This window comes from Haliotis rubra, unplaced genomic scaffold, assembly GCF_003918875.1.
Source record: "Haliotis rubra isolate DU_JTF1 unplaced genomic scaffold, ASM391887v1 Scf284, whole genome shotgun sequence".
NCBI classification, from domain to species: Eukaryota; Metazoa; Mollusca; class Gastropoda; order Lepetellida; family Haliotidae; genus Haliotis; species Haliotis rubra.
This window is the reverse complement of record NW_025766936.1, coordinates 977692-1002598: the sequence shown is the minus strand read 5'-3', so window position 1 is coordinate 1002598 and position 24907 is coordinate 977692. Positions and strand designations below refer to the sequence as shown.

General features: G+C 42.3%; 1 protein-coding gene and 1 long non-coding RNA gene across 8 annotated transcripts in view; one reads left to right on the top strand and one right to left on the bottom strand.

The window, feature by feature from the left end:
* Nucleotides 1-465: 465 nt before the first annotated feature.
* Nucleotides 466-21595, top strand: LOC124281415. Of its 2 annotated transcripts, none has more exons than XR_006899924.1 (3): nucleotides 466-580; nucleotides 20240-20286; nucleotides 21178-21595. It is a non-coding gene; the product is annotated as an uncharacterized LOC124281415 (long non-coding RNA). The 2 variants fall into 2 exon arrangements; XR_006899925.1 differs by lacking the exon at nucleotides 466-580 and adding an exon at nucleotides 10478-10733.
* Nucleotides 6668-24907, bottom strand: part of LOC124281413 (collagen alpha-1(XXIII) chain-like) — a 145378-nt gene continuing 127138 nt past the window's right edge. For 4 of the 6 annotated variants that reach the window (XM_046717457.1, XM_046717461.1, XM_046717455.1 and 1 more), the window contains 3 exons: nucleotides 21228-21314; nucleotides 20752-20900; nucleotides 6668-10471 (listed from right to left, as the gene is read on the bottom strand). In XM_046717457.1, coding sequence (XP_046573413.1) covers nucleotides 20757-20900; nucleotides 21228-21314 — 231 coding nt within the window. In that variant the 3' untranslated portion in view covers nucleotides 6668-10471; nucleotides 20752-20756. The remainder of the gene's footprint in view (nucleotides 10472-20751; nucleotides 20901-21227; nucleotides 21315-24907) is intronic. The other 2 variants (XM_046717460.1, XM_046717458.1) reach the window with 1 other exon arrangement.

The following is a 24907-nucleotide window of genomic DNA, read 5'->3' as shown; positions in this document are numbered from 1 at the left end:
CAACGATACAAGAATCTGCATCAGGTGAAAATAGAGAAGTTGTTAATCCATAAAGTATTTTCCTTATCTCACTCCCCAACTTCTAAATTTGCCAGTCAAAGAAGTTAGTCTCCATTAATGCCTCAAACCTGAGGTCGAAACGCATCTATGAAAGCAGGTATAGATATCGATTACCCATTTCCTGATTGTTTCCGTTGAAGCCACCGTTTCGGTTGCTGCATTCTTTCTTTGCCCAGACATCAACCGTGCACTACATTTATTTGACACTTCAATTTAAACGTTGTCGTGTGTTTTGGGTCGGAAATACTGCAAACACACTCACACCTTCTTCAGACAAATCGTTTTCCGTTTAAAATTTGCAAATGATACACGTCAAGACATAAGTATATTACATCAGCCCCGATGATGTATATATTACAGCATTAAAACCATAACCTGCAGATATCGCACCACCCGTCTACATACACCTGGATCAGGCGGACCTGTGATATGCAACTGCAGCACGTGCAGGTGTGTCACGTGGGGCGTATATTGCTCAGGTCATGTCCCTAAGTGTGGCTGCCACGGTTGATAAGGACAGGTAAACGCGATGTTTGCTAACTCTTTTAAAACAAACACATCCAAAAACACTAACTGTATACGACATGCTGTACACGTACAGTTCCCCGATTCATTGTACAACGCTGAAACAATATCCGATAACGATGGTATTTGGAATAATTTTGGCTGAAGTTTGTTGGCCGAAATTCAACACCTATCTAAACGACAGGACGAAATGCATGTACACGCTGTGGCCTGGTACAACGGGGTTCATTGTTTCACTGGAGTTTTTAAAACAATTACTGTACTAGTGCCGTGTAATTAGCATTGATATTGTTGGATGAATCTAATATCGAGAATATCCTCCCCCACCTCTCTCTCTCCTCCACCCCCACCCCACACGCCCGAGAATGAAACGGTTGTCCCACTTAAGTGTATATTGTGAAAACCTTGCGATGGGGACAGGCTTCTTGTTGATTGACGAAGCCAACACGAAAACAGGCCCTCCCCCGAGATGCTTTGCAATTCAGGCCACGTTTGGTTACAGCGGTACAGTGAACAACCCCCCTTTGATTTACAGTCGCGGCTGCCAACATCATATTATCTAAACTTTAAGCAATAGCCTATTAAGCAACGGTGTATGGTGAATAACTAATTCATATCATGTATTCATTTACATATTTATTGAATCTTGATACACACGATATCAGGCTGGTTTATCACACTGATAACACAATTCTTTATGAGATGACTTCTCAGATTACTCTCGGCAAAGTCGTACACTGGTCTATATATTATATACTCTCCCCAAAAAAAGAAACGCATCATGAAAATAGCAATTTCATGTAGCAATGAATTAAAACGTGATTCATTTTACAAAAGGTTTTGCTCTGTTTATGAGTCCTATGGTGTTTATGTTTTGAAACATCACAACAAAACGCACCATCCGTAAAATACCCGTATTTAACAGCATGATTTTCAATTTCGGCGTGTAGTGTCACAGAATACACAATTCACATGCAATGCTCGTGAAAGTTGGGGATCAGATAGTCTCAATGATGGGTATAAAAGGTTGATCGCTGTCTGTCGATTATTCACTGTATTTGGAATATTGTTGACGAACGCAAAATGCCACGTCTAAGTGAAGCCAACCGTCATATCGCCATTGGTTTGCTTGAAGCTGGCCAGTCTCAACGTGCAGTTACCCGACGCATGAATGTTCACCAAAGCACCATATCACGGCTGTGGGAGAGATATCGCCGGCAGAATGCGGTAGCAGATGCCCCTCGTAGTGGGCGACCTCGAGCGACCACTGCGGCGCAGGATCGCTACATCCGGGTACATCACCTGCGTCATCGAACAGCTACGGCGACCAGTACCGCTCGACAAATACCCGGATTGAGGAGGCTTTCTACACAGACCGTCAGGCTGGTTTACGTGCCAGAAGACCTTATTTTGGCCCTGTGCTTCGACAACAACATCGTCGACATCGAGTTCAATGGTGCACCAACGTTCAGGCCTGGAACCTACCGAATTGGCGTAGAATCTGGTTCAGTGATGAATCACGATTTCTATTGGAACGACGCCATGGACGTCGACGTGAACGTTTCGCCGACGCTTGCGTTCCCCAGGTGGACAGATTCGTCCGGGGAAGTGTTATGATGTGGGGGGGGAGATCACCTGCCGTAGGAGAAGTGATTTGGTGATGATCCAGGGCAACCTGACGGCTCAACGGTACTGTGACGAAATCCTACGCCCACACCTCCTTCCAATCATTGATCGCCAGAGGGAGTTGTTTCAACAGGACAATGCCAAGCCCCACACAGCACGTCACACTAGAGACTTCCTCCAGAACCACAACATCAATGTGCTCGCCTGGCCCTCAAGATCACCGGACTTAAACCCGATCGAACATCTGTGCGATGCCCTGGACAGACGGGTGCGACGCCGTAACCCTCAGCCCCAGACATTTCAGCAACTCGCACAGGCACTACAGGCAGAGTGGGCTGCGATTGGGCAACACGAGATTTTGAGACTTATTCGTTCGATGACGAGGCGATGCCCTGCAGTTTTGGATGCCCACGGTGGTCACACGAGGTATTGACTTCAGCGCCACCACACGTCTCCATGTGACACTCAAACTGACTTTCCTCGAGTTGGTGCAACAGTCGGATAAGTCTGCATTCCCAGTGTGCAATTTCGCTATATTTCATTTACTCATAAAGCCTACAAGATGTTTCAAGATAAACATAAAAATACAGTTGAAATTCCTATATGCGTTTCTTTTTTGGGAGAGTATATATACATGACAAAACGGTATCCACGATACATTTATACATAACATATACACTGTATGTAATATACATTGTACATGTAGCGTAGCCTATAAGGTTACATGGTACATACAATATACATTGTATACACCAGCTATACACTGGACATTATACTACCATATACACTGGTTTTATACACATTCACAATGCACATATTTCAATATATTTTATTAAGAGTACATCCATTATATATCAAACACTATAGTGATGTATCTTGTACGTTTTAAAAAACGATTTATATGTTAATCAGAACTGGTGACTATATACTGATATGTCGTTTGATGTAAACTTATGTAAAACTATATCAGGCAATAATTCACACCGTAATTTTTAGATAATGTAAATAATATAACAATCTGTCATTTTATGAAAGATTGTTGTCCTAAGACTGGTTTTTGTATTGCACGCGTATGCTTTCTTGCCGTTAAGGGTGTAATTTACCAGACATCTATGAACATATTCAGTAAAGCCTTAGAGCAAGGCTAAGCCTGATATCGTGACGGGTCAAGGTATGGGTAGACTTGAAAAAGTCTCTGAGGTAATAATTAATAGTTTAAGTAATAATTTCAAATAAACATATAAATAACAGACTGGGGTCCTATGTACTGTCCGCTTATCTAGACTTGCCTCCTTAAAGGATAGAATTGCTATACATGCATGGGCTAAGCACACAGTACAGCCTTGGAGCAAGGCTAAGATGTGGGCTGCAGCGAGAACTTGTGCCAAGTCTGTATCATCTACATACAGATTCACCAACATGTGTTTCGTTACACGTATGCTTTGCGTGATGACTATATGACCAGCAGACTACCACCCATTCAAGTTTAAAGATCTGTCTCGTGAATACACGTGTATATAATGACTGTGTCACCATAAATAATACAATCTATCATAAATAGCGATAGACAGCTTTAGAAGGCTGGCGTTGGAGTTCAATAAATGTCTTTAACTATAAAAGACGTTCTGTTTGCCCCTATACACGATATAGAAGCTTAAATGGGCATTATTTTATAATAAATGGCTCGTGGTAGTGTCTGTGGCTGATGCAGGGTCCAGTCTCGGACACCTGAGCAAGATTGTCAGATCCCAATCTTGAGCTCTCATTTATAGTTTAACAAATGTTCGCTGTCTCTGATGTGTATCCGGGCACGAGCTCACCCCGTAGTGACCCGTCTACAGGCTGTATACAAGGACATATCAGCCGGCAGTTTATATACACTTATATATCACCCCAGCAATTAGCCGCGTCTCAGATTGACCGCTCGATGAACTCACGGCAGTGGGTTTTGTGGTAAATACAACCTAACGTGTAAGTGTGACGTATTTAAACAACACAATTACGATGGTAGACATCTTCATTGCTTAAAATGTCTACAACTTAGGAAGCAGTGACGCTAATGTAGTAAGCTGGAAAACTGAACATCGTACAAATTGTACCATTGATTGCCCTGACAACATCTCCACGTACCGTGGAATGGGGGGATTGGGAAGCAGGATAGGGTCGGTGCTTGCATGCGTGCGAGCGTGCGTTTGAGTTGGGGGATGGGGATGAGGCACGGTGGTGTCAGGTGGAATACACTACTTGAGTTAGTCTGGCATACAGTGACCTTGTTAGCCTGCCACTGACCATTAGTCCATCATAGAGTTAGTTAGTCTGTCATACACTGACCTTGTTTGCTTCCCACTGACCAAATTAGTCTGTCATGCACTACCTGAGTCAGTGTGTCATACAGTGACCTTAATTGTTAGCCTTCCACTGACCAAGTTAGTCCGTCATACGCTACCTGAGTTAGTCTGTCATACATTGACCTTATTAGCCTCCCACTGACCAAGTTAGTCTGTCATACACTACCTGAGTTAGTCTGTCATACAGTGACCTTGTTAGCTTCCCACTGACCATGTTAGTCCGTCATACACTACCTGAGTTAGTCTGTCATACAGTGACCTTGTTAGCCTCCCACTGACCAAATTAGTCTGTCATGCACTAGCTGAGTTTGGTCATGTGTCATACAGTGACCTGAATTAGTCTGTCATACATTAGTTAGCCTAGTCTGTCATACCTGAGTTAGTCTGTCATACATTTACCCAGATAGCCTCCCACTGACCAAGTTAGTCTGTCATACACTACCTGAGTTAGTCTGTCATACACACTACCTGAGTTAGCCTCCCACTGCGCTACCTGAGTTGGTGTGTCCAAGATAGTGACCAAGTTAGTCTGTCATACACTACCCTGTCATAGTTAGTCTGTCATACATTGACTCTGAGTTAGCCTCCCACTGTACATTTACATTGATAGCCTCCCACCAAGTTGTACACTACCTGAGTCTGTCATACACTACCTGAGTTAGTCTGTCATACATTGACTCGAATTAGCCTCCCACTGACCAAGTTAGTCTGTCATGCACTACCTGAGTTAGTCTGTCATACATTGACTCGAGTTAGCCTCCCACTGACCATGTTAGTCTGTCATACACTACCTGAGTTAGTCTGTCATACATTGACTCGAGTTAGCCTCCCACTGACCAAGTTAGTCTGTCATACACTAGCTGAGTTAGTCTGTCATACATTGACTCGAATTAGCCTGCCACTGACCAAGTTAGCCAGCCGTGGATTGAATGAGTCAGTCTGTCATACATTGACTCAAATTAGCCTGCCACTGACCAAGTTGACCAGCCATAGACTGAATGAGTCAGTCTGTCATACATTGACTCGAGTTAGCCTCCCACTGACCAAGTTAGTCTGTCATACACTACCTGAGTTAGTCTGTCATACATTGACTCAAATTAGCCTGCCACTGACCAAGTTAGCCAGCCGTGGATTGAATGAGTCAGTCTGTCATGGAAGGAGTTGAGGCAAAATATTCCACTTGCCCTGCTTCCTGACCTTCACCTTGATATCAGCATTTCATTTACAATGTTAGACAATCAAACCTTACATGTTGCACTTCCGTTTTCACGGAAATCCACATTTTTCAAATTCTTGCATCCATTTCATTGCCTTAAGTGATGCTGTTAACACCGCCGCCAGTGTGTAAACTCAGCCTCACCTTCAGTGTGTTTCACAAAGTAATACACCCCACCCCTCCTCCAGTCCTAGGGGGTGTTTAGTAAACAACATCGGCCATTTGTAAACTGATATATGTTGACCAAGGTCACCACTGCACCACAACCAACAGACAAGAGACAGTCAAATGATTGCATTTTCCCCCTTGAAAACTGCACTTTTGTGTGTGCTTGAGATGATAAATGTCTCTCAACTACTGAATGTTTTGGGCTGAATGTGACTGGTTCTGTGGAGAACAGTATTCCAGGTTGAGCAGGAAGTGGCCCTTTTGCAGCATCACAATCAGGTGATCACATGTCAGGTGATCACATGCATGTCAGTGTCATTGTTCCTGGTTAGTAAGTATATGCAAAGAAAAAAATATAATGATTAAAAAACATCATAAACAGTTGGCCCAAATTAGTGCATATGACTGTAGAGTGTTGTGGTTAGTTTAGTAACAGTATATATAACAGTATATATTACAGTATATATAACAGTATATATTACAGTATATATAACAGTATATATTACAGTATATATAACAGTATATTACAGTATATATAACAGTATATATTACAGTATATATTACAGTATATATTACAGTATATATAACAGTATATATAACAGTATATATTACAGTATATATAACAGTATATATAACAGTATATATAACAGTATATATAACAGTGTGTCCCCCCCATTGAAGGTTCATCAGTATGTCTGACTGCTGAAATGAACACAGGACTTTGTTGTAGGTTGATATTTTTATTCATTAAATCTTCTGTAAACATACTGAGTTAATACATCAATTAGGCGGTTTACTGCAAGATATTACAACTGTTAAGAACAAAACAAATAAAATAGTCTTAGTTAATTGAGCTAAGTCATACACATGTTCACGCAGATCTCAGTTGTTTAGTCTATCGCTTGTTTGTCAGAATATTTCTCCATGGGAACTACAAGTCGGTTATAAAGATTCAGTGAACAATATTACAAATATTACAATGTCCTGGTTTTCAAGAAACTCTTTTGACAAATGGATTATCGATGATTATTTGCCAAATATGGATAGACATTCATCCTTTGTGTTCTAAATGAAACAAGCACAAGATCTGACTTCATGACTTTCATAAACAAGAAACAAAATACAAGAATAACATCTTCTACACTGTACAAGCAACAAGCCAATATGTACAATATCTACCCTACTCCAGCAGACTGTCCTCTCGTCTACCAGTCTCTCCCTTTCAACTACATGAAGATCCTTAGATCAACAAGATCTCTATGATGGGGATCTAAAATTGAATCATACAAACTAAATTTTAAGAATTTTCTTTAGACCAATGATTATGTGGGATGTGATAGGGAATACGACTAAGGTGGTTCCGGAGCCTAGAGACCAATATTTGGGACAGTCTGACTGAATTTCATTACTCAGGGAGAGTTCTTCCTTGGGACAGATATCTTAGAGTTCTGGATCATAGTGTTATACAGTAACATTCTATGATGATCATTTGGGACAGACACAATATTACATTGTCATCTTGTTTTACAGAGCTGCCCTACATTTGTTAGAGTTAAAACATAAGAGTGTTATTAAACTGACATGTTTTTGATGTAACTGAAGTCAAATCAGCTCTCTCAATGATTCAGTGTGTAGTTAAAACTTCCTGCCTTCTGCAAACTGATGAAGAGCAAGAAAACTGGACTGGCCTTAATGCATATCATATGCCTTTACACTTTTAGATCTGGGGTCAAAACTCCAGAGTTCTATATTGTAGGGTTGTGATGTTTTACATCTTGAGTTGGCCCTGACTCCTGCGGAGGTTCTAGTTGTCAGGGGAAACAGCACCACCCTGTATGGAACTAATATTCTGGTTATATGACCTGTAGGCTCACAAAGAACATTAAACTATCAGTAGGAAACTGCCATAGATGACACCAATGTCCCCGGAAGTCTGGAGTCATATCCTGGTTACAGGAGAACAACATGAATTCCCTCAGTAATTTCGAGATGTAGTAATGAATGGCCCATTTAAACAGTGAGTGCCAAATACAGGCAGCGGAGTTGTCTTCCCTGAGTTGTAAATGCTTGGTCGGGCAGAGTGAGATGGCAGATACCACTGTAGTCTCTTCAAGAACTCTATTGTCATGGGACATATCATCATCTTAAATTCCAAGGATAATATAAATCTTGTGAATAAAAACATAGTCTCATACTGATAGCTTTATGACAAAAATGATACAAACTCGTAAATTAATTAGAATAGCCTGTTATACAATAATCATTGCAAGACATAAACGTGTAAGCAAGCTCCATGCCCTGCCCAAGAGCACATGCAGTGCAGGGAGTTTATGGCACAGGGCAAACATAAAAGAGCCCCAATCCAAAGTAGACAACCATTACATGAATATCACATGTCCAAATCTGTCAACAAAACATGACCTTTGTAGCATGCCCTACAAGACCATGTAGACATTTCTATTACACAAAATAGAAGGATGCTGAATTACTGATTGCATCGCTGAACAAACTGTTCATATTTGCCTTAGTAACAGAAAAAAAGATACTTTGTCACTTGAACTGTAGTGTTTGCAGATTTTAGACTCAGCACTTATAGTGATATCTTCTCCGGGTAAGAAGCTTTGACATCAAATCTATACTAGTATAGGTACCATAAAGATTATGTTGTTACCATGGTTACTGCATGATATGTGTAAGATAACCATGACAACAGATGTGTTAGTACTATTGTGTCTATGTATTCTGTAGACCTACACTACAAGATTGTTTAGGGTTATCTTCTGGCTATGACGTATCAGTACCGACAGCGTTAGACACTACTCCTGGGGAGACTTCCAAAACCAAACAAACAGCTTTGCATGTGTTACAACACTGAAACATGTCTAGATGAACAATTATGAAAAGATGGCAAACTTGAACGTAATCATGAAAGACCACTCGAAACATGTAGGCACATCATTGATGATTGGGAGACTTTCATTATGCTTGGTAAATGAATATATTCACAAACTTCAAACAGAGTCTAATTTGTCATCAGACAAGAGTCTGATGAGGATGATGTGTGTCTTTAAAGAGACGACATTAAGCAGGGGACAGCTGGCCATCGGTCGGCTTCATGGGGTTCACCTGGACTATTTTCACATAGAGACAAATACTCAGCAAGAATGGTCACCAGACGCTGCCACTGTGAACAGAGGTTGTTGTACACAAAGTAGGATGGACACTCCATTCCTGATTATGGGATGAACATAAAATGAACACAAGTATATGTACAATCTCTCTGGCTGCAACGAACACAATAGACCCACTCTCGCTCGAACACTCTCACACACACGCCCCATCCGCTCATTGGCTGTAGCCATCTCCATCTATTCCTCGGACCAGTTCCACCATACAATCAAATTTTACAAATAAATACCAATAAAATTTGCATCATTAATTTTGTTAACAAATGATTGTTACAAAAAACATGTCGTAGGCCATCAACTGTTTCTACTAGACAACAAATAATTGAGTATTTCCATCACTAACAACAGTTACCTAATCCCAGTGTTTTGTGGCAGACGACATAGTCCATGAGCAGACGACATTGTCCTTGAACAGACGACATAGTCCATGAACAGACGACATAGTCCATGAGCAGACGAAATTGTCCTTGAACAGACGACATTGTCCTTGAACACACGACATAGTCCATGAGCAGACGACATTGTCCATGAGCCGATGACACTGTCCATGAACCGATGACACTGTCCATGAACAGATCACATTTAAAATGAATGCTAGTATTTACATTTGGTTGACAGTACACATATCCTGATACTTCCCACTGCATAGTGCCACAAATCCTCCATTCTGAAGACATCCACATGCATGATCTTTCCTTCTTCTGAATGACATCTGCTTTCTGAATGACTGGTGTTCTGTTGACTGCTCACTTTTAGATTGACATCTGTTTCTAAATGATGACTTTTCTAAATGATGTCTGGTATTTTAAAGGAGCCTGCTTTCTGATTAGCATCTGCTTCTTTTGGCTGTCTGCTTTTGGAATGACGTCTGCTTCTTAAAATTAAACACATTTGTATTCTGAATAATGTCTGCTGGCTAAATGATGTATATTTCTGATTTCTCAGGCCACTTTCTGATGGCTTTGTCTACTGGTTAAAGTATGATTTCAAATGAGGTCTGTTGTTAAATAAACATCTGTTGTAAGAATGACATCTGTTTGGCAACTGTTCAATGGTGGTGTTGCCTTCTACTGGGAGGATCGTGCCCTATGCTTGTAGATATGATGGAGGGAAGATGCAATGGTAACAGAAACATGAGGTGGTTAAAGATGCCTGAATGCAGGAGTGTATCTGTGTGTGTGAATGTCTGTGGTATTGTGTTAATCCTGGTCACAATGATGATGTGATGCCAGATGGGGAATCTCTGTTCATCTCTGTGTGTCATGGCGGAGCTCTGACTGATCATCTGGTTTGTCAAAGTATCCACATCCTGTCACGCCCACCTCCCTCGCGCCATGTCACTGAAACGGAGAAATGGAACCGTCACACATGGCAAAAACCTACAAACAAAAATAACATGGACATTTGATAACTCTTATGGTTGATAGGTTCCTGATTTTGGTTAGAATGGAAGTTACCAATCCTTTCCTACTGAGCTGTTGTGCATTAACAGTCGCAGCTTTCAATAAAACTCACTGTTATGTATTCTGTCTTTCACTTATGACTTATCAGCCTGAAAGTAAAGCTGATGTCAGATACAGAGTATCCTTCATACAGATCAAGGTTAGTATTTTGTCTCAGCCTGCCTCTCTGGTAATCACTGTTCTTCTACCTACTGACACATGTTAGTATTTTGTCTGCAGCCTGCCTCTCTGGTAATCACTGTTCTTCTACCTCCTGACACATGTTAGTATTTTGTCTCAGCCTGCCTCTCTGGTAATCACTGTTCTTCTACCTCCTGACACATGTTAGTATTTTGTCTCAGCCTGCCTCTCTGGTAATCACTGTTCTTCTACCTCCTGACACATGTTAGTATTTTGTCTCAGCCTGCCTCTCTGGTAATCACTGTTCTTCTACCTCCTGACACATGTTAGTATTTTGTCTCAGCCTGCCTCTCTGGTAATCACTGTTCTTCTACTTACTGACACATGTTAGTATTTTGTCTCAGCCTGCCTCTCTGGTAATCACTGTTCTTCTCCTGACACTGACACATGTTAGTATTTTCTACCTCTCAGCCTCAGCCTGCCTCTCTGGTAATCACTGTTCTTCTTCCTACTGACACATGTTAGTATTTTGTCTCAGCCTGCCTCTCTGGTAATCACTGTTCTTCTTCCTACTGACACATGTTAGTATTTTGTCTCAGCCTGCCTCTCTGGTAATCACTGTTCTTCTTCCTACTGACACATGTTAGTATTTTGTCTCAGCCTGCCTCTCTGGTAATCACTGTTCTTCTTCCAACTTACTCACGTTTGTATTTTGTCTCAGCCTGCCTCTCTGGTAATCACTGTTCTTCTACTTACTGACACATGTGTGCCACAGACTTGACATCATATATTTCTTAAAGGAAATCTCTTTCAAGATTTGTTTTTGGTACAATTGTTTTTGATAATAACCCATGTGATATAACTAAACCTGACACCAACAACAAATGGTTATTTGAGGTAATGTGCTGGATAAGTGTATATGTTTGGAGTTTGAGTGTTGGTCACAGTTTTCAGGCTAACAACATCTTGATAATGCTTATACTTTGAAAAGATTTACTGCTGCCAAGCAATTATGAACTTGCATGAAGTGTTTGATATATTCCAGGGTATGAAAGATTTTGGGCTGCTTTTAGCAATATTCCAGCAACATCATGAATGGGGACCCTGGGCTTAATGCATCGTACCCTGGAGGACTTGAACCCTAATTTCAGCCTGATGAGCCAGGACCATATCACCTGGCTATCCCACCGCCCCTAAATACATGATGATAGACAACACTATAGTGTCCGCTGTCATCTTAATCTGTATTGTTTTAGTTCTTAAAACTTTCAGTTCCAGGGGTTTTCATTTTTTAAGAATGCATTATTGATGGAAAATGTACATTGTATTTGGAGAGGTATTGAGGATTTGTATGTGTAACTAATGATAAGCTTGCATGGATCACCGACAGACCAACATCATCTATAAAATGGTAGATTCACACCACATTTCTCTCTTCTGATTTCTGTTTACCAATGCTGATTACCAGCATTCTAGACTTGTGTTTACTAATCAAGATGGGTTTTCATAAATCCACAGTCTTCTTGCCATTTAATCATCATGTCCGCAGGTGTAGTGATCATGTCTTGTCACAGGTGTAGTGATCATGCCTTGTCACAGGTGTAGTGATCATGCCTTGTCACAGGTGTAGTGATCATGCCTTGTCACAGGTGTAGTGATCATACCTTGTCACAGGTGTAGTGATCATGCCTTGTCACAGGTGTAGTGATCATACCTTGTCACAGGTGTAGTGATCATGCCTTGTCACAGGTGTAGTGATCATACCTTGTCACAGGTGTAGTGATCATACCTTGTCACAGGTGTAGTGATCATGCCTTGTCACAGGTGTAGTGATCATGCCTTGTCACAGGTGTAGTGATCATGCCTTGTCACAGGTGTAGTGATCATACCTTGTCACAGGTGTAGTGATCATACCTTGTCACAGGTGTAGTGATCATGCCTTGTCACAGGTGTAGTGATCATGCCTTGTCACAGGTGTAGTGATCATGCCTTGTCACAGGTGTAGTGATCATCCCTTGTCACAGGTGTCGTGATCATGCCTTGTCACAGGTGTCGTGATCATCCCTTGTCGAGTCAAATGTCATGATGTAACTTCTTCCACATACAGTGTTTATCATTGACATGACACACTGACATCTGCCAAACATATGTTTCATATCTTTGTGCTTTGCGCATGCACCTTGTGGATGGATACAGCACTATATATATACTCATCATTATTATCATTCTATCTTCAAGTGACACCTCAGATGCTGCAGTGTCCATGACTACAGAGTTGAGAGATGGATACTTTATTCATTCAATGCGACATTTCAGTGAATGTGCGAGAGACTTTATGCTGAAAGTGCAATTGCTTGATACAGGCACCATACTGAAATGTCACTCAGAAATCTGAAATATGTAAGACAATCTTCCCAAGAAGTATGACTCGGATAATTCACATAAAAGGCTGACAATGGACTTGAATCTAACATTTAAATGTTAGACAGCTGAACAGCATCAGGTGCCTGTAAGCAAAGATTCCTTGAACAGAGGTAACAAGTCTGCATGGTATGGCTGGCTGCCAGGAGACTAACCCACCAAACTGTTACTGATGATCACTGTAAATCACACCTTTCAGTTAGAAACATTATTCAATCAAGGCATGTTTGAAGTTTCCCCTGGGTCAGCACAGTCACTATTGTCCTGGCTTATCCCCAGGGCTTGGGACTGGGGGGAAGGGATTGTTAGGGTTACCCCCTAATGAAGTGTTGAGAGGGGATGTAGGGGTCTGTGAGAGGGCCAATATTTGCACAGTGTCTGATAAAGGGATAAGCCCTGCAGGGCAACAGGTGTCTGGTCAGGGTCACTTGACCACTGCCTCACTGCTGGTGGAAAGTTACCAGGGGTCATCTCAAACCTCCCATAGAAATTTGTATCAAACCAAAATAGCATCACCAGGTTGGAGAGGATGTGTTCCCATGGTAGTGAGAGAGGGTTGATGCCACATATCAGGCCATGGTGAATGGCGTGTGATCAGATGAATGAAAACAATGTGAAACTGAGTAAGAGTGGACTGTAACAATTACAGTGCATCTTTACTGTTACAGATGCATTTGTATACATAAAGGTCAGAATATATGAATGTCAACTTCTTCTTTTGAAGAACATGACATTTCAGAGTATATTCTTACTCCTTCACCTGATGAAGATCACTTCAAAATGCCATTCAAAATGTCACTCCATTTGTATACAGTTTGTGTCTTTCTCATACATAGACATTTATGTCTATCTGTATGATTGTAACTGCCCTTTCACCTCCATCTCACTATTGAGATGGTCCCTCCACACAATGGTGACCAGTAGTGAATTGCGGCCAGTCAGCGGACTAAGGATTAACCGCTACATGGGTTTACACAGCATTGAGAGATAGGAGAGAAAGGAGTCTGCACTCTCACCAGGTTTATTCACAGCTGGCTGTTGCCCCATATCACGGTCCGATTACTTTTTACTTCCCCTCATGAATATGTTTCAATCTAGACTAACACTTAGTCTCTCATTATATATAGTTTCATAAAAAACCCAACTCCATTTAAATTAAAAAGGAGCCCCTTGAACCTGAGAAACATCTAGACTTACTTCATTTAGGGCTTATTGCACTGCAGAAAAGGTTCGGTAAAAGGGAAAAGAATGTGGTGTGGGGTCTGTGAAACATGCTACTTTGAATCAATAATTCATTGATTTCATATCTGAGGTATTGAGGGAAACGCTTAACACAATATTATGATAGACGGAAGGCGTTAGCTTTGGTTGTGGTCTGAATAACAGATTGCCTGCTTTTGAATTTGGTGCTACGACATTTTCTGTTTTTAAATAATAATGTCATGAATATATATATGTTTTCAAAATAAAACTGACCGCCTCCGTGGTGTAGTGGTTACAGCGTCCGCCCGGAGAGAGCGGAAGACGCGGGTTCGATCCCCGACCGCGTCATACCAAAAGACGTTAAAATATTATACTTGTTGGTCCCTGCCTGGCGCTCGGCATTAATGGGTACAACAAGGACTGGTCGGCTTGGAGTCAGTATAATGTGTCTGAGTGGGGTATTCATGCTTCACTGCGGCATGGTATCTCAGTGGGCTAGCACTATAAAAAAACAGCTTAAGTCTGGGCTAGTACAAGCAGCCGCACATACACATACACGCATGCACGTCGTCATATGAGCGAAATATTCTCGAGCACGACGTAAAACCCAATTTCACCTCACCTCTAGTCAAAATAAAACTCATTTATACTTTGTACTTAAAATGTGTATGAATACAGACTTGTTCTCGTCACTACATCATGGCTGGAATAACGCCGATGTAACGTAAAACTCAACTCAACTCAACTGATAGCTGTTGGTGAACAACACTGCTGACTCAGCAGGTTTCACTTATATCTGTTGGTGTCATTCACACTAATTTCTGTCAACTTTGAATATCTATGAGTATATCTGAATGAAAGATTCATTTGATTGACTGAGGTGTTACAACAGTCATTACACACAAGATATAATTGATAATAAAGTATTAATTACATCCCCACCCAGTAAACATGTCAAGTTGGAGACTTCACTACACAATTGCACAAGTTATTCAATGTGTAAACACAAAGTGTTTGATTGTTTTCACAACTTGCCATTTCATGTAATCTCAACACAGACAATGTTACTCAATATTTCATTGTAACAAACAACCTTATAAATCTGTGTAAACTTCTTCACGGCCCATCACAGTTAACATATGCTGTTTCTGTGGTGTGTGACACACAGTCACAGTTGCAGTCTGTTCATTAACAGTCCAATTAACAGCAAGTCATTAATTACCATCACTCCCAGGCAGACCCCAGGCAGTGTCAGCTTGTGGGAGCCTGCCCCATATCGTACCTCCCCCATGTTGGAGAGTTGGCTGCCCATTGTAAACAGATTACATGCCCAGGACATAAACAATTATATATCATCTCTAGTCGAGATGAGCCCGAGATAAACCCCGGACAAATCTAGAACATTCAGAAAATGCTAAACCATAACAATGGAACACATGTTATATTTGGAATTACACTTTCTTAGTAAAGTACAGATTCTAGTACTTTTGTTGGGTGTAGTTCCATGCAGGACATTGTGAAAGGTAATGTGTGCTGCAATCTGATTGTTGAAAAATGTTGTTAAATTGGATGTAAAACCTGGAAATCATCCTGACAATTTTACTCTGAATGAGTATTTTTTCCATAAGAAAGCTGAAAACCCCACCTGATTTCTTCATGACATTACAGACTAACTTCATATGAAAGAAAAGTGCAATATTTAACTACTTTTGTATAGTAAATTTGCCATATTTGATATACATTGCAACTGTCAAGGCAACAAGCCATCAGATATTGCATTCCATCAATATTTTGACCATGATCGAACTTGTTCATGTTGAATTTTTACATGATTTTGCTGATCTTGCAGGTTCAGTCTGTCTGATCAGTTTACCATCAGAGTGTATGCTTTCATACAAATAACACAAATTATCAGTTTGTTTATGTATTAAGGAGATTGTATTCAATATTTATTACTTTTAGCTGTTTGAGTAATTAACCTGCTATGCTGTTGTGTGTTTATCATGGGGACATCTGTTTCTGCATCTGTTGTATATCACAAGACTTATATCGGTCTTCATCTCCAACACTCTGCAGGCCGACATGCCGATATGTCCTATACACCTGGCACCAGGTGTGAGCATTGTCCTTTGATTGTTCCTTGTGATAACAGTGGGACAATGGCATTGTGTCATGGGACAACCATCTCCCTGCATGCCAGGTCTGTGTGAGACACTGTCACAGATGGTCAGCCTAAGGCAACACAGAAGACTCAACCTTGATGTGTGACCACTGTGTATGACTTGCCATCTATTGTCAACATCATTACCAGTCTATGTCACTTGCCACACATTGTCAACATACAGTGACCTGTCTGTGTCACTTGCCACACATTGTCAACATATGGTGACCAGTGTGTATGACTTGCCATCTATTGTCAACATCATTACCAGTCTATGTCACTTGCCACACATTGTCAACATATGGTGACCAGTGTGTGTCACTTGCCACACATTGTCAACATATGGTGACCAGTGTATGTCACTTGCCACATATTGTCAACATATGGTGACCTGTGTGTGTGTGTGTGTGTGTCACTTGCCACATATTGTCAACATATGGTGACCTGTATGTGTCACTTGCCACATATTGTCAACATATGGTGACCAGTGTGTGTCACTTGCCACACATTGTCAACATATGGTGACCAGTGTGTGTAACTTGCCACATATTATCAACATACAGTGACCAATGTGTCACTTGCCACATATTATCAACGTACAGTGACCAGTCTGTGTCACTTGCCACACATTGTCAACATACAGTGACCAGTTTATGTCACTTGCCACACATTGTCAACATAATTACCAGTCTGTGACTTGCCACACATTGTCAACATACAGTGACCTGTCTGTGTCACTTGCTACACATTGTCAACATACAGTGACCTGTCTGTGTCACTTGCTACACATTGTCAACATCCAGTGACCTGTGTGTGTCACTTGCCACACATTGTCAATGTACAGTGACCAGTCTGTGTCACCTGCTACACATTGTCAACATATAGTGACCAGTTTATGTCACTTGCCACACATTGTCAACATAATTACCAGTCTGTGACTTGCCACACATTGTCAACATACAGTGACCTGTCTGTGTCACTTGCTACACATTGTCAACATACAGTGACCTGTCTGTGTCACTTGCTACACATTGTCAACATATAGTGACCAGTTTATGTCACTTGCCACACATTGTCAACATAATTACCAGTCTGTGACTTGCCACACATTGTCAACATACAGTGACCTGTCTGTGTCACTTGCTACACATTGTCAACATACAGTGACCTGTCTGTGTCACTTGCTACACATTGTCAACATCCAGTGACCTGTGTGTGTCACTTGCCACACATTGTCAACATACAGTGACCTGTCTGTGTCACTTGCCACACATTGTCAATGTACAGTGACCTATCTGTGTCACTTGCCACACATTGTCAACATTATGATGTTGTATGTCACTTGCCACACATTGTGACATACACAATGTGACATGCTCAATAATCAAATTAGTAACACTTTCATCAACCATATGAATACCACATTCCATTACATAGATAACACTGTCCATTAACCACATTGATAACACTTTCTGTTAAATATAAGAATAACACTTTCTGTTAAATATAAGAATAACACTTTCTGTTAAATATAAGAATAACACTTTCTGTTAAATATAAGAATAACACTTTCCATGAACTACACGAGTAACACTCTCATTAACCATATCGATAACACGTTCCATTGAATGTTTTGCAAACCTTATTCAATAACAGTTTAATTATTTGACAAAATGTCCATGTCATCAGTCACAGGAGGGCTTTGTCCAGGTGAGCTAAAACTATGGCTGTTGATTACTTATCAAATAATGGAGGAATATATGGTGAAGATTAGCCAGAACATGCTGTCTGACATTTGAAGGTCAATGGACGATCATTAATTCTAGAGAGGAGAACCTGTACATACTTCAGTGGGAAAAACAAGGGTATTAAACTGTCAGGCTTCTATCAGCTCTCTTCAGATAGCTGGTGTTCTTGTCACTGACCATGTGATTATCTGACCAGCTGATACAGTGGACATAGGGCAGCTGTATTGTACAGCTGTGACCTAGAGTCTCGGGCAGGGAAATAACGGAGGTATTTACTGGGAGATACCAGTGGTACATGCTTGTAGATACTGGGGCTACATTCTGGAGATAACAGTAAACATGACAGAGGAGACATCACCGAGACTTTTGGCTGACGCTGTTACTTGTACAGGCAAACACCAACATCCACATTGTCTCTTTTACCATACACTGTTGAAACTACTTAACAATGATCATTGTGTGATGCCTGGTCAATGGTCATCCCATGACTGGAGATACAGACATGTCCATTTTGTTGGTACACTTATGATACACTTATAAATACACTCTAACTGGTACACAGAATATCTTCATTGTGTATCTGTAACTCTAACATGAGTGAGTGAGTGAGTGAGTGAGTGAGTGAGAGGGGTTTATCATTATTCGAGTTATTCCATGGCTTGTTAGCTTCACATCGGTCGGAAGCCTGAAGTTATGTAGGTGAAACCAACAGCTATGGTGCTGATACACCTAGATGATTGGGATTCAAACCCATGACAGTTGGTTTCATGGGTGCTTTGTGCTGCCAACTGCAGCACTTAGTTGATCCAGTAACTGGAACATGGAAGGGTTACAACAGGAATACAGAGTAGCCGAAGTCACGCCCATATTCCACCTCACCAATTCTACTTGATGTTGTCAAGGTCAGCACGGGGAGCTTGGGTGTATTGCTACTTTTATCAATAATATCACAGTATCATGGTGGGGACATCAATGAAGATTCTTGTACCCACATGGGAGATGAACTAAGACTTATGGTGTGACAAGTTAGTGCTGTTACCAACAGGCTGTTATCTGCCCATGACGGTCTAGACAAGTTGTCGTCAAGTTGTTTGATGTTTAATGCCACACATAGCAATATTTCAGCGTCATGATACCTGTCTGTGATATATCAGGGAGTGATCGATGTCGTGAGCACTCAGTCAACCAAATCATCGAGTTTGACCCTTATCCCATCTCTAGCGACAGGCATAGTTTACTGGCGAGACATTGTCAGCCAGGTACGACATACCTGATGACAGGTTACCTGAAACATACTGGTCAACTCCTCACTGTCGGTGGTTTACAAAGTTTATATACTGAACTTTTTTCTTTGTACACACAAGTGCTCACATGGATTAATGCTTACTTCAGGTATTGTGATAAGATAATACTGTTGACTGACTCCAGGGAGACTCAGCTGTTGAAACATTTTAAATATGAATTCTTTATCAGTTCATTACATCATAGCAATAAACATGACACTTCTGGAAAGATGTAATAGTTCTTCATGCAATATTTGTTGGATTATAGTAAAATGTTCGTAAGATGTTACACCATGATGCATTGTGGTATGTATGATATAAAGAGAAGCCAAGTTATGTGATAAATACATATTTTAGAAATGTTCTCATATACTAGGTTGATACATGTCGTATTTCACATGCTCATCACTCAAGTGTCCCTGGGCATGTACCTCTATCCCTGCCTCGAGATAAGCACTGAACCACATGGTGCACCACATGGTGTGCGTGTACCTGCATCCCTGGGTTGATATATCCCACATGCCATCACTCGGTGCCCAAGTGCACATGACCCATGCAGTGTTGTCAGATTCATATGGTGGAACCACAAATTACTGGCATAATTAAAACAAAATGCGAGATAGTGCAATGATAGTGATAGAGGCAGATTAGTGTATATATGGACATTGACATTCTAATGTAAAGGATATTCAAACATATATGTTTCCAGTTGATGGAGTCCAAGTGCTGCTGATGGTGGTGGCTGATTATCAAACTGTGAGTGTGTATGTTGGCTGAGTTCTACAACAAGTATGTTTTTGGGTGAGTGAGTGAGTTTAGTTTTACGCCACACTCAGCAATATTCCAGGTATACGGCGGCGATCTGAAATAATCGAGTCTGCGCCAGACAATCCAGTGATCAACAGCATGAGCGTTGATCTGCACAATTGGGAACCGATGACATGTGTCAACCAAGTCAGTGAGCCTGACCACCCGATCCCATTAGTTGCTTCTTATCTTACGACAAGCATGGGTTACTGAAGACCAATTCTAACCTGATCTTCGTGGGTCAGTATGTCTCTGGACCTGTGTGAAGGTGGGGGTTATCAAGTTGATGTATCGGCTGAACTGAGTTTTGAAATGATGGGGATTTAACATAACATGGCCTAACCCTGCATGTATATTAGTCAACAAGAGTGCACTGTGTAATTAACGCAAATCATCCACAATAAAGCGCCATACCTGATCTATGGCCGCAAGATCTTGCGCTGCTTACGTCGGGATTTGAGCAGCGAGCGGGTACTTCTGGCCTCATAACTTGTGTCCCCACATCCCGAGATTGGCAATCCATCATTACCTAGTGGACAAGGTGCATCCAGTCCAGGCAGGCCCTATAATGCATGCATGCATTCAAGGTCATAGTTCAAGGTCATAAGTAGTTAGATGTGTAAAATTACGAACAACATTCACATGCAGACAACAAAAACAGCCAAAGTCACGTCTATAGACGCAAGTGTAAGTTTTCAGGATTTTTTACTATCTGTTTATAGCAATATCTCAGAGGATCCAGCGGCCTTGAAATCTGCATGCTATAAACAGATCTGATTTGTTCCGTTCGTAATTAAACACTTGGCATGACTATGTTGCATATATTTCATATCATTCCAGGAGGCTGGGGTGCAAGCATTAGGGCAGCAAGCAAAGAGGTCAAAGGTTACCTGGTTCGGTGGCATCCTCCAACCACAACCGGGCAGAGGGAGCCCGTCAGGACCGATGGGACAGGGAGCGTCTAGCCCGGGGCTGCCCTGCACAGGGAGGAGAGTTAGTGCGGTTAGTGGCGAGACAGACAACATGGAGGCCACCACCTGGGTTATGTATATCGATATTGGGCAGCAGCAACCACAGGCAGTCAAGTGGTGCATGTCATCAGGTCAAGGTTGAACTGAGGTGAGAGGTCATGACCTTGCCTGTGTGGAAGTACAGGTGTGACAAGGTGTAGATGATCCACACCTAGTGTCTAGAGGAATGTGTGTGTGTGTGTCTGTGTGACAACATATAAAAGCAATAAAACAATGTGAGAAGCAAAGTAACTGAAAGTTTAATAAACCTTTTTAACACAGGAAAATTTAGAGCTGAATAAAACTGTTTTGAAATGTGGTTTAAAAGATAAAAATTTCTGAAAGGTTGCCTTGTTAAGGTTTGTCTGTCGAAGACGGGTGTGAAATATGAAGGTGTGTCTGTCGAAGAAGGGTGTGCAATATCAAGATTTGTCTGTCGAAGAAGGGTGTATATTAACAAGGTGTGTTCGTGACAGAAGGTATGGCTGCAATGTAACTTCCATACAAGGTGTGTCTGTCGAAGAAGGGTGTGCAATATCAAGGTGTGTCTGTCGATGAAGGGTGTGCAATATCAAGGTGTGTCTGTCGAAGAAGGGTGTACAATATCAAGGTGTGTCTGTCGAAGAAGGGTGTGCAATATCAAGATTTGTCTGTCGAAGAAGGGTGTGCAATATCAAGGTGTGTCTGTCGAAGAAGGGTGTGCAATATCAAGGTGTGTCTGTCGAGGATGGGTGTGCAATATCAAGGTGTGTCTGTCGAAGAAGGGTGTGCAATATCAAGGTGTGTCTGTCGAAGAAGGGTGTGCAATATCAAGGTGTGTCTGTTGAAGAAGGGTGTGCAATATCAAGGTGTGTCTGTCGAAGAAGGGTGTGCAATATCAAGGTGTGTCTGTCGAAGAAGGGTGTGCAATATCAAGGTGTGTCTGTCGAAGAAGGGTGTGCAATATCAAGGTGTGTCTGTCGAAGAAGGGTGTGCAAAATCAAGGTGTGTCTGTCGAAGAAGGGTGTGCAATATCAAGGTGTGTCTGTTGAAGAAGGGTGTGCAATATCAAGGTGTGTCTGTTGAAGAAGGGTGTGCAATATCAAGGCGTTTCTGTCGAATAAGGGTGTAGATGTGTGTGGTGTGTGGTGCGGGTGCAGGTGTGTGTGGTGTGAGGTGTGTTATGTGCTGTGTGTTTTTTGGCATGGTATGTGTTGTGTGTTGTGTGTCAGTGTGTGGTGTGTGCAGTGCAGTGTGTCAGTGTGGTGTGTGCAGTGCAGTGTGTCAGTGTGGTGTGTGCAGTGCAGTGTGTCAGTGTGGTGTGTGCAGTATGGTGTGTGCAGTGCAGTGTGTCAGTGTGGTGTGTGCAGTATGGTGTGTGCAGTGCAGTGTGTCAGTGTGGTGTGTGCAGTATGGTGTGTGCAGTGCAGTGTGTCAGTGTGGTGTGTGCAGTATGGTGTGTGCAGTGCAGTGTGTCAGTGGTGTGTGTGCAGTATGGTGTGTGCAGTGCAGTGTGTCAGTGTGGTGTGTGCAGTGCAGTGTGTCAGTGTGGTGTGTGCAGTGCAGTGTGTCAGTGTGGTGTGTGCCGTGCCGTGTGTGCAGTGTGGTGTGTCAGTGCGGTGTGTGCAGTGTGGTGTGTCAGTGTGGTGTGAGCAGTGTGGTGTGTCAGTGTGGTGTGAGCTGTGTTATGTGCTGTGTGTTTTTTGGCGTGGTATGTGTTGTGTGGTGTGCAGTGTGTGGTGTGCGGTGTGTGGACAACTTGTAGGCTGGGGATGCTGCTTGGAGATGCGAGGAAAGCCAAAGCCAGGAGGTCGCCAGAAGCTCCCAAACAGAAAGACACAGATGCTGAAAGCGTGCTACAGTTGACATGAGATGTTGGTTGGATCTATCCTACTATCACAGTAGAAGCTTCCCACACATCGGGAAAAGCATTGAGGAGGGAAATGGGAAATCTTTATTTCATTGGCTTAAATTCTGATTGAAGAAAATAATATAATAACAATATATCAATATACCTGATGAACTGAAAAGAAAGAGTACAAGTTCTAAAACCCACAGCCCTTACAGTCATGCAGGCGAATTAGGACGTAAAACAACACTGATGTCAACCTGTAGAAGTATGTTCAGTATCATACAACTGTCTGAGCCATGGCTGCATGGCATGGCAGCCAGCTCCAGAAGAGCAAGATGGGGAGGGGGCAGTGTGTCGATGGCTGGAGTTGACATAAGTAGGGACGGGGAGGGCAGGTGGAGTGAGGAGGGGGGAGTGTGTGAATGGCTGGAGTTGACAGAAGTGGGGACGGGGAGGGCAGGTGGAGTGAGGATGGGTGTGTGTGTTGATGGCTGGAGTTGACAGAAGTGGGGATGGGGTGGGAAGGGCAGGTGGAGTGAGGAGGGGTGTGTGCATCGATGGCTGGAGTTGACAGAAGTGGGGACGGGGAGGGCAGGTGGGGTGAGGAGGGGGGAGTGTGTCGATGGCTGGAGTTGACAAAAGTGGGGACGGGGAAGGGAGGGCAGGTGAATGCAGTGGAGTGAGGATGGGGGAGTCAGCTGGCTCAATGATAATCACTCGGAGTGCAGTAGTGAAGAGGCTTACTGGGAAACAGGGTTTATCAAGGTTGCCACAGATGTAGATGGACACAGCGTGTCACTCATGTCTCAGCTCTGGTAATTTATGACGTTGTTCAGATAAGCTTTACAACATCAGTTTGGGTCTCAATGGATTGACTTTGGTCGCTGTTTCTAGGCAACACCCTGGATGGTGGGTATGGTGCTGGTACAGTAAGCTGCCTCCACCTCTGTATGTGATAAGTTTGTTATTCAATGTCCTTACAAACTCAGTCACAAGGAGTTAACAGTTATAATACCATCTGAAGGAAGGGTGCTGACTCATCACATTCTGTTTTGTTGATTTTTTACTGAAAGGTACTCATCATAATGTAAGGCCAAAAGGTCAGTCACCCTACCCATGTGTGGTACTGAGAAACTATGTAAGCACAGTACACAGTGAAACAAGCCTGGTTTGTCTGTGACCACCTCGGTCCATCACCAAACACTGGTGTCTGTGACCACCTCGGTCCATGACCAAACACTGGTGTCTGTGACCACCTCAGTCCATCACCAAACACTGGTGTCTGTGACCACCTCGGTCCATCACCAAACACGGGTTTGTCTGTGTCCCCCTCAGTCCATCACCAAACACTGGTGTCTGTGACCACCTCGGTCCATCACCAAACACTGGTGTCTGTGACCACCTCGGTCCATCACCAAACACTGGTGTCTGTGACCACCTCTGTCCATGACCAAACACTGGTTTGTCTGTGACCACCTCGGTCCATGACCAAACACTGGTTTGTCTGTGACCACCTCTGCCCATCACCAAACACTGGTGTCTGTGACCACCTCGGTCCATCACCAAACACTGGTTTGTCTGTGACCACCTCGGTCCATGACCAAACACTGGTTTGTCTGTGACCACCTCGGCCCATCACCAAACACTGGTGTCTGTGACCACCTCGGTCCATCACCAAACACTGGTTTGTCTGTGACCACCTCGGTCCATCACCAAACACTGGTTTGTC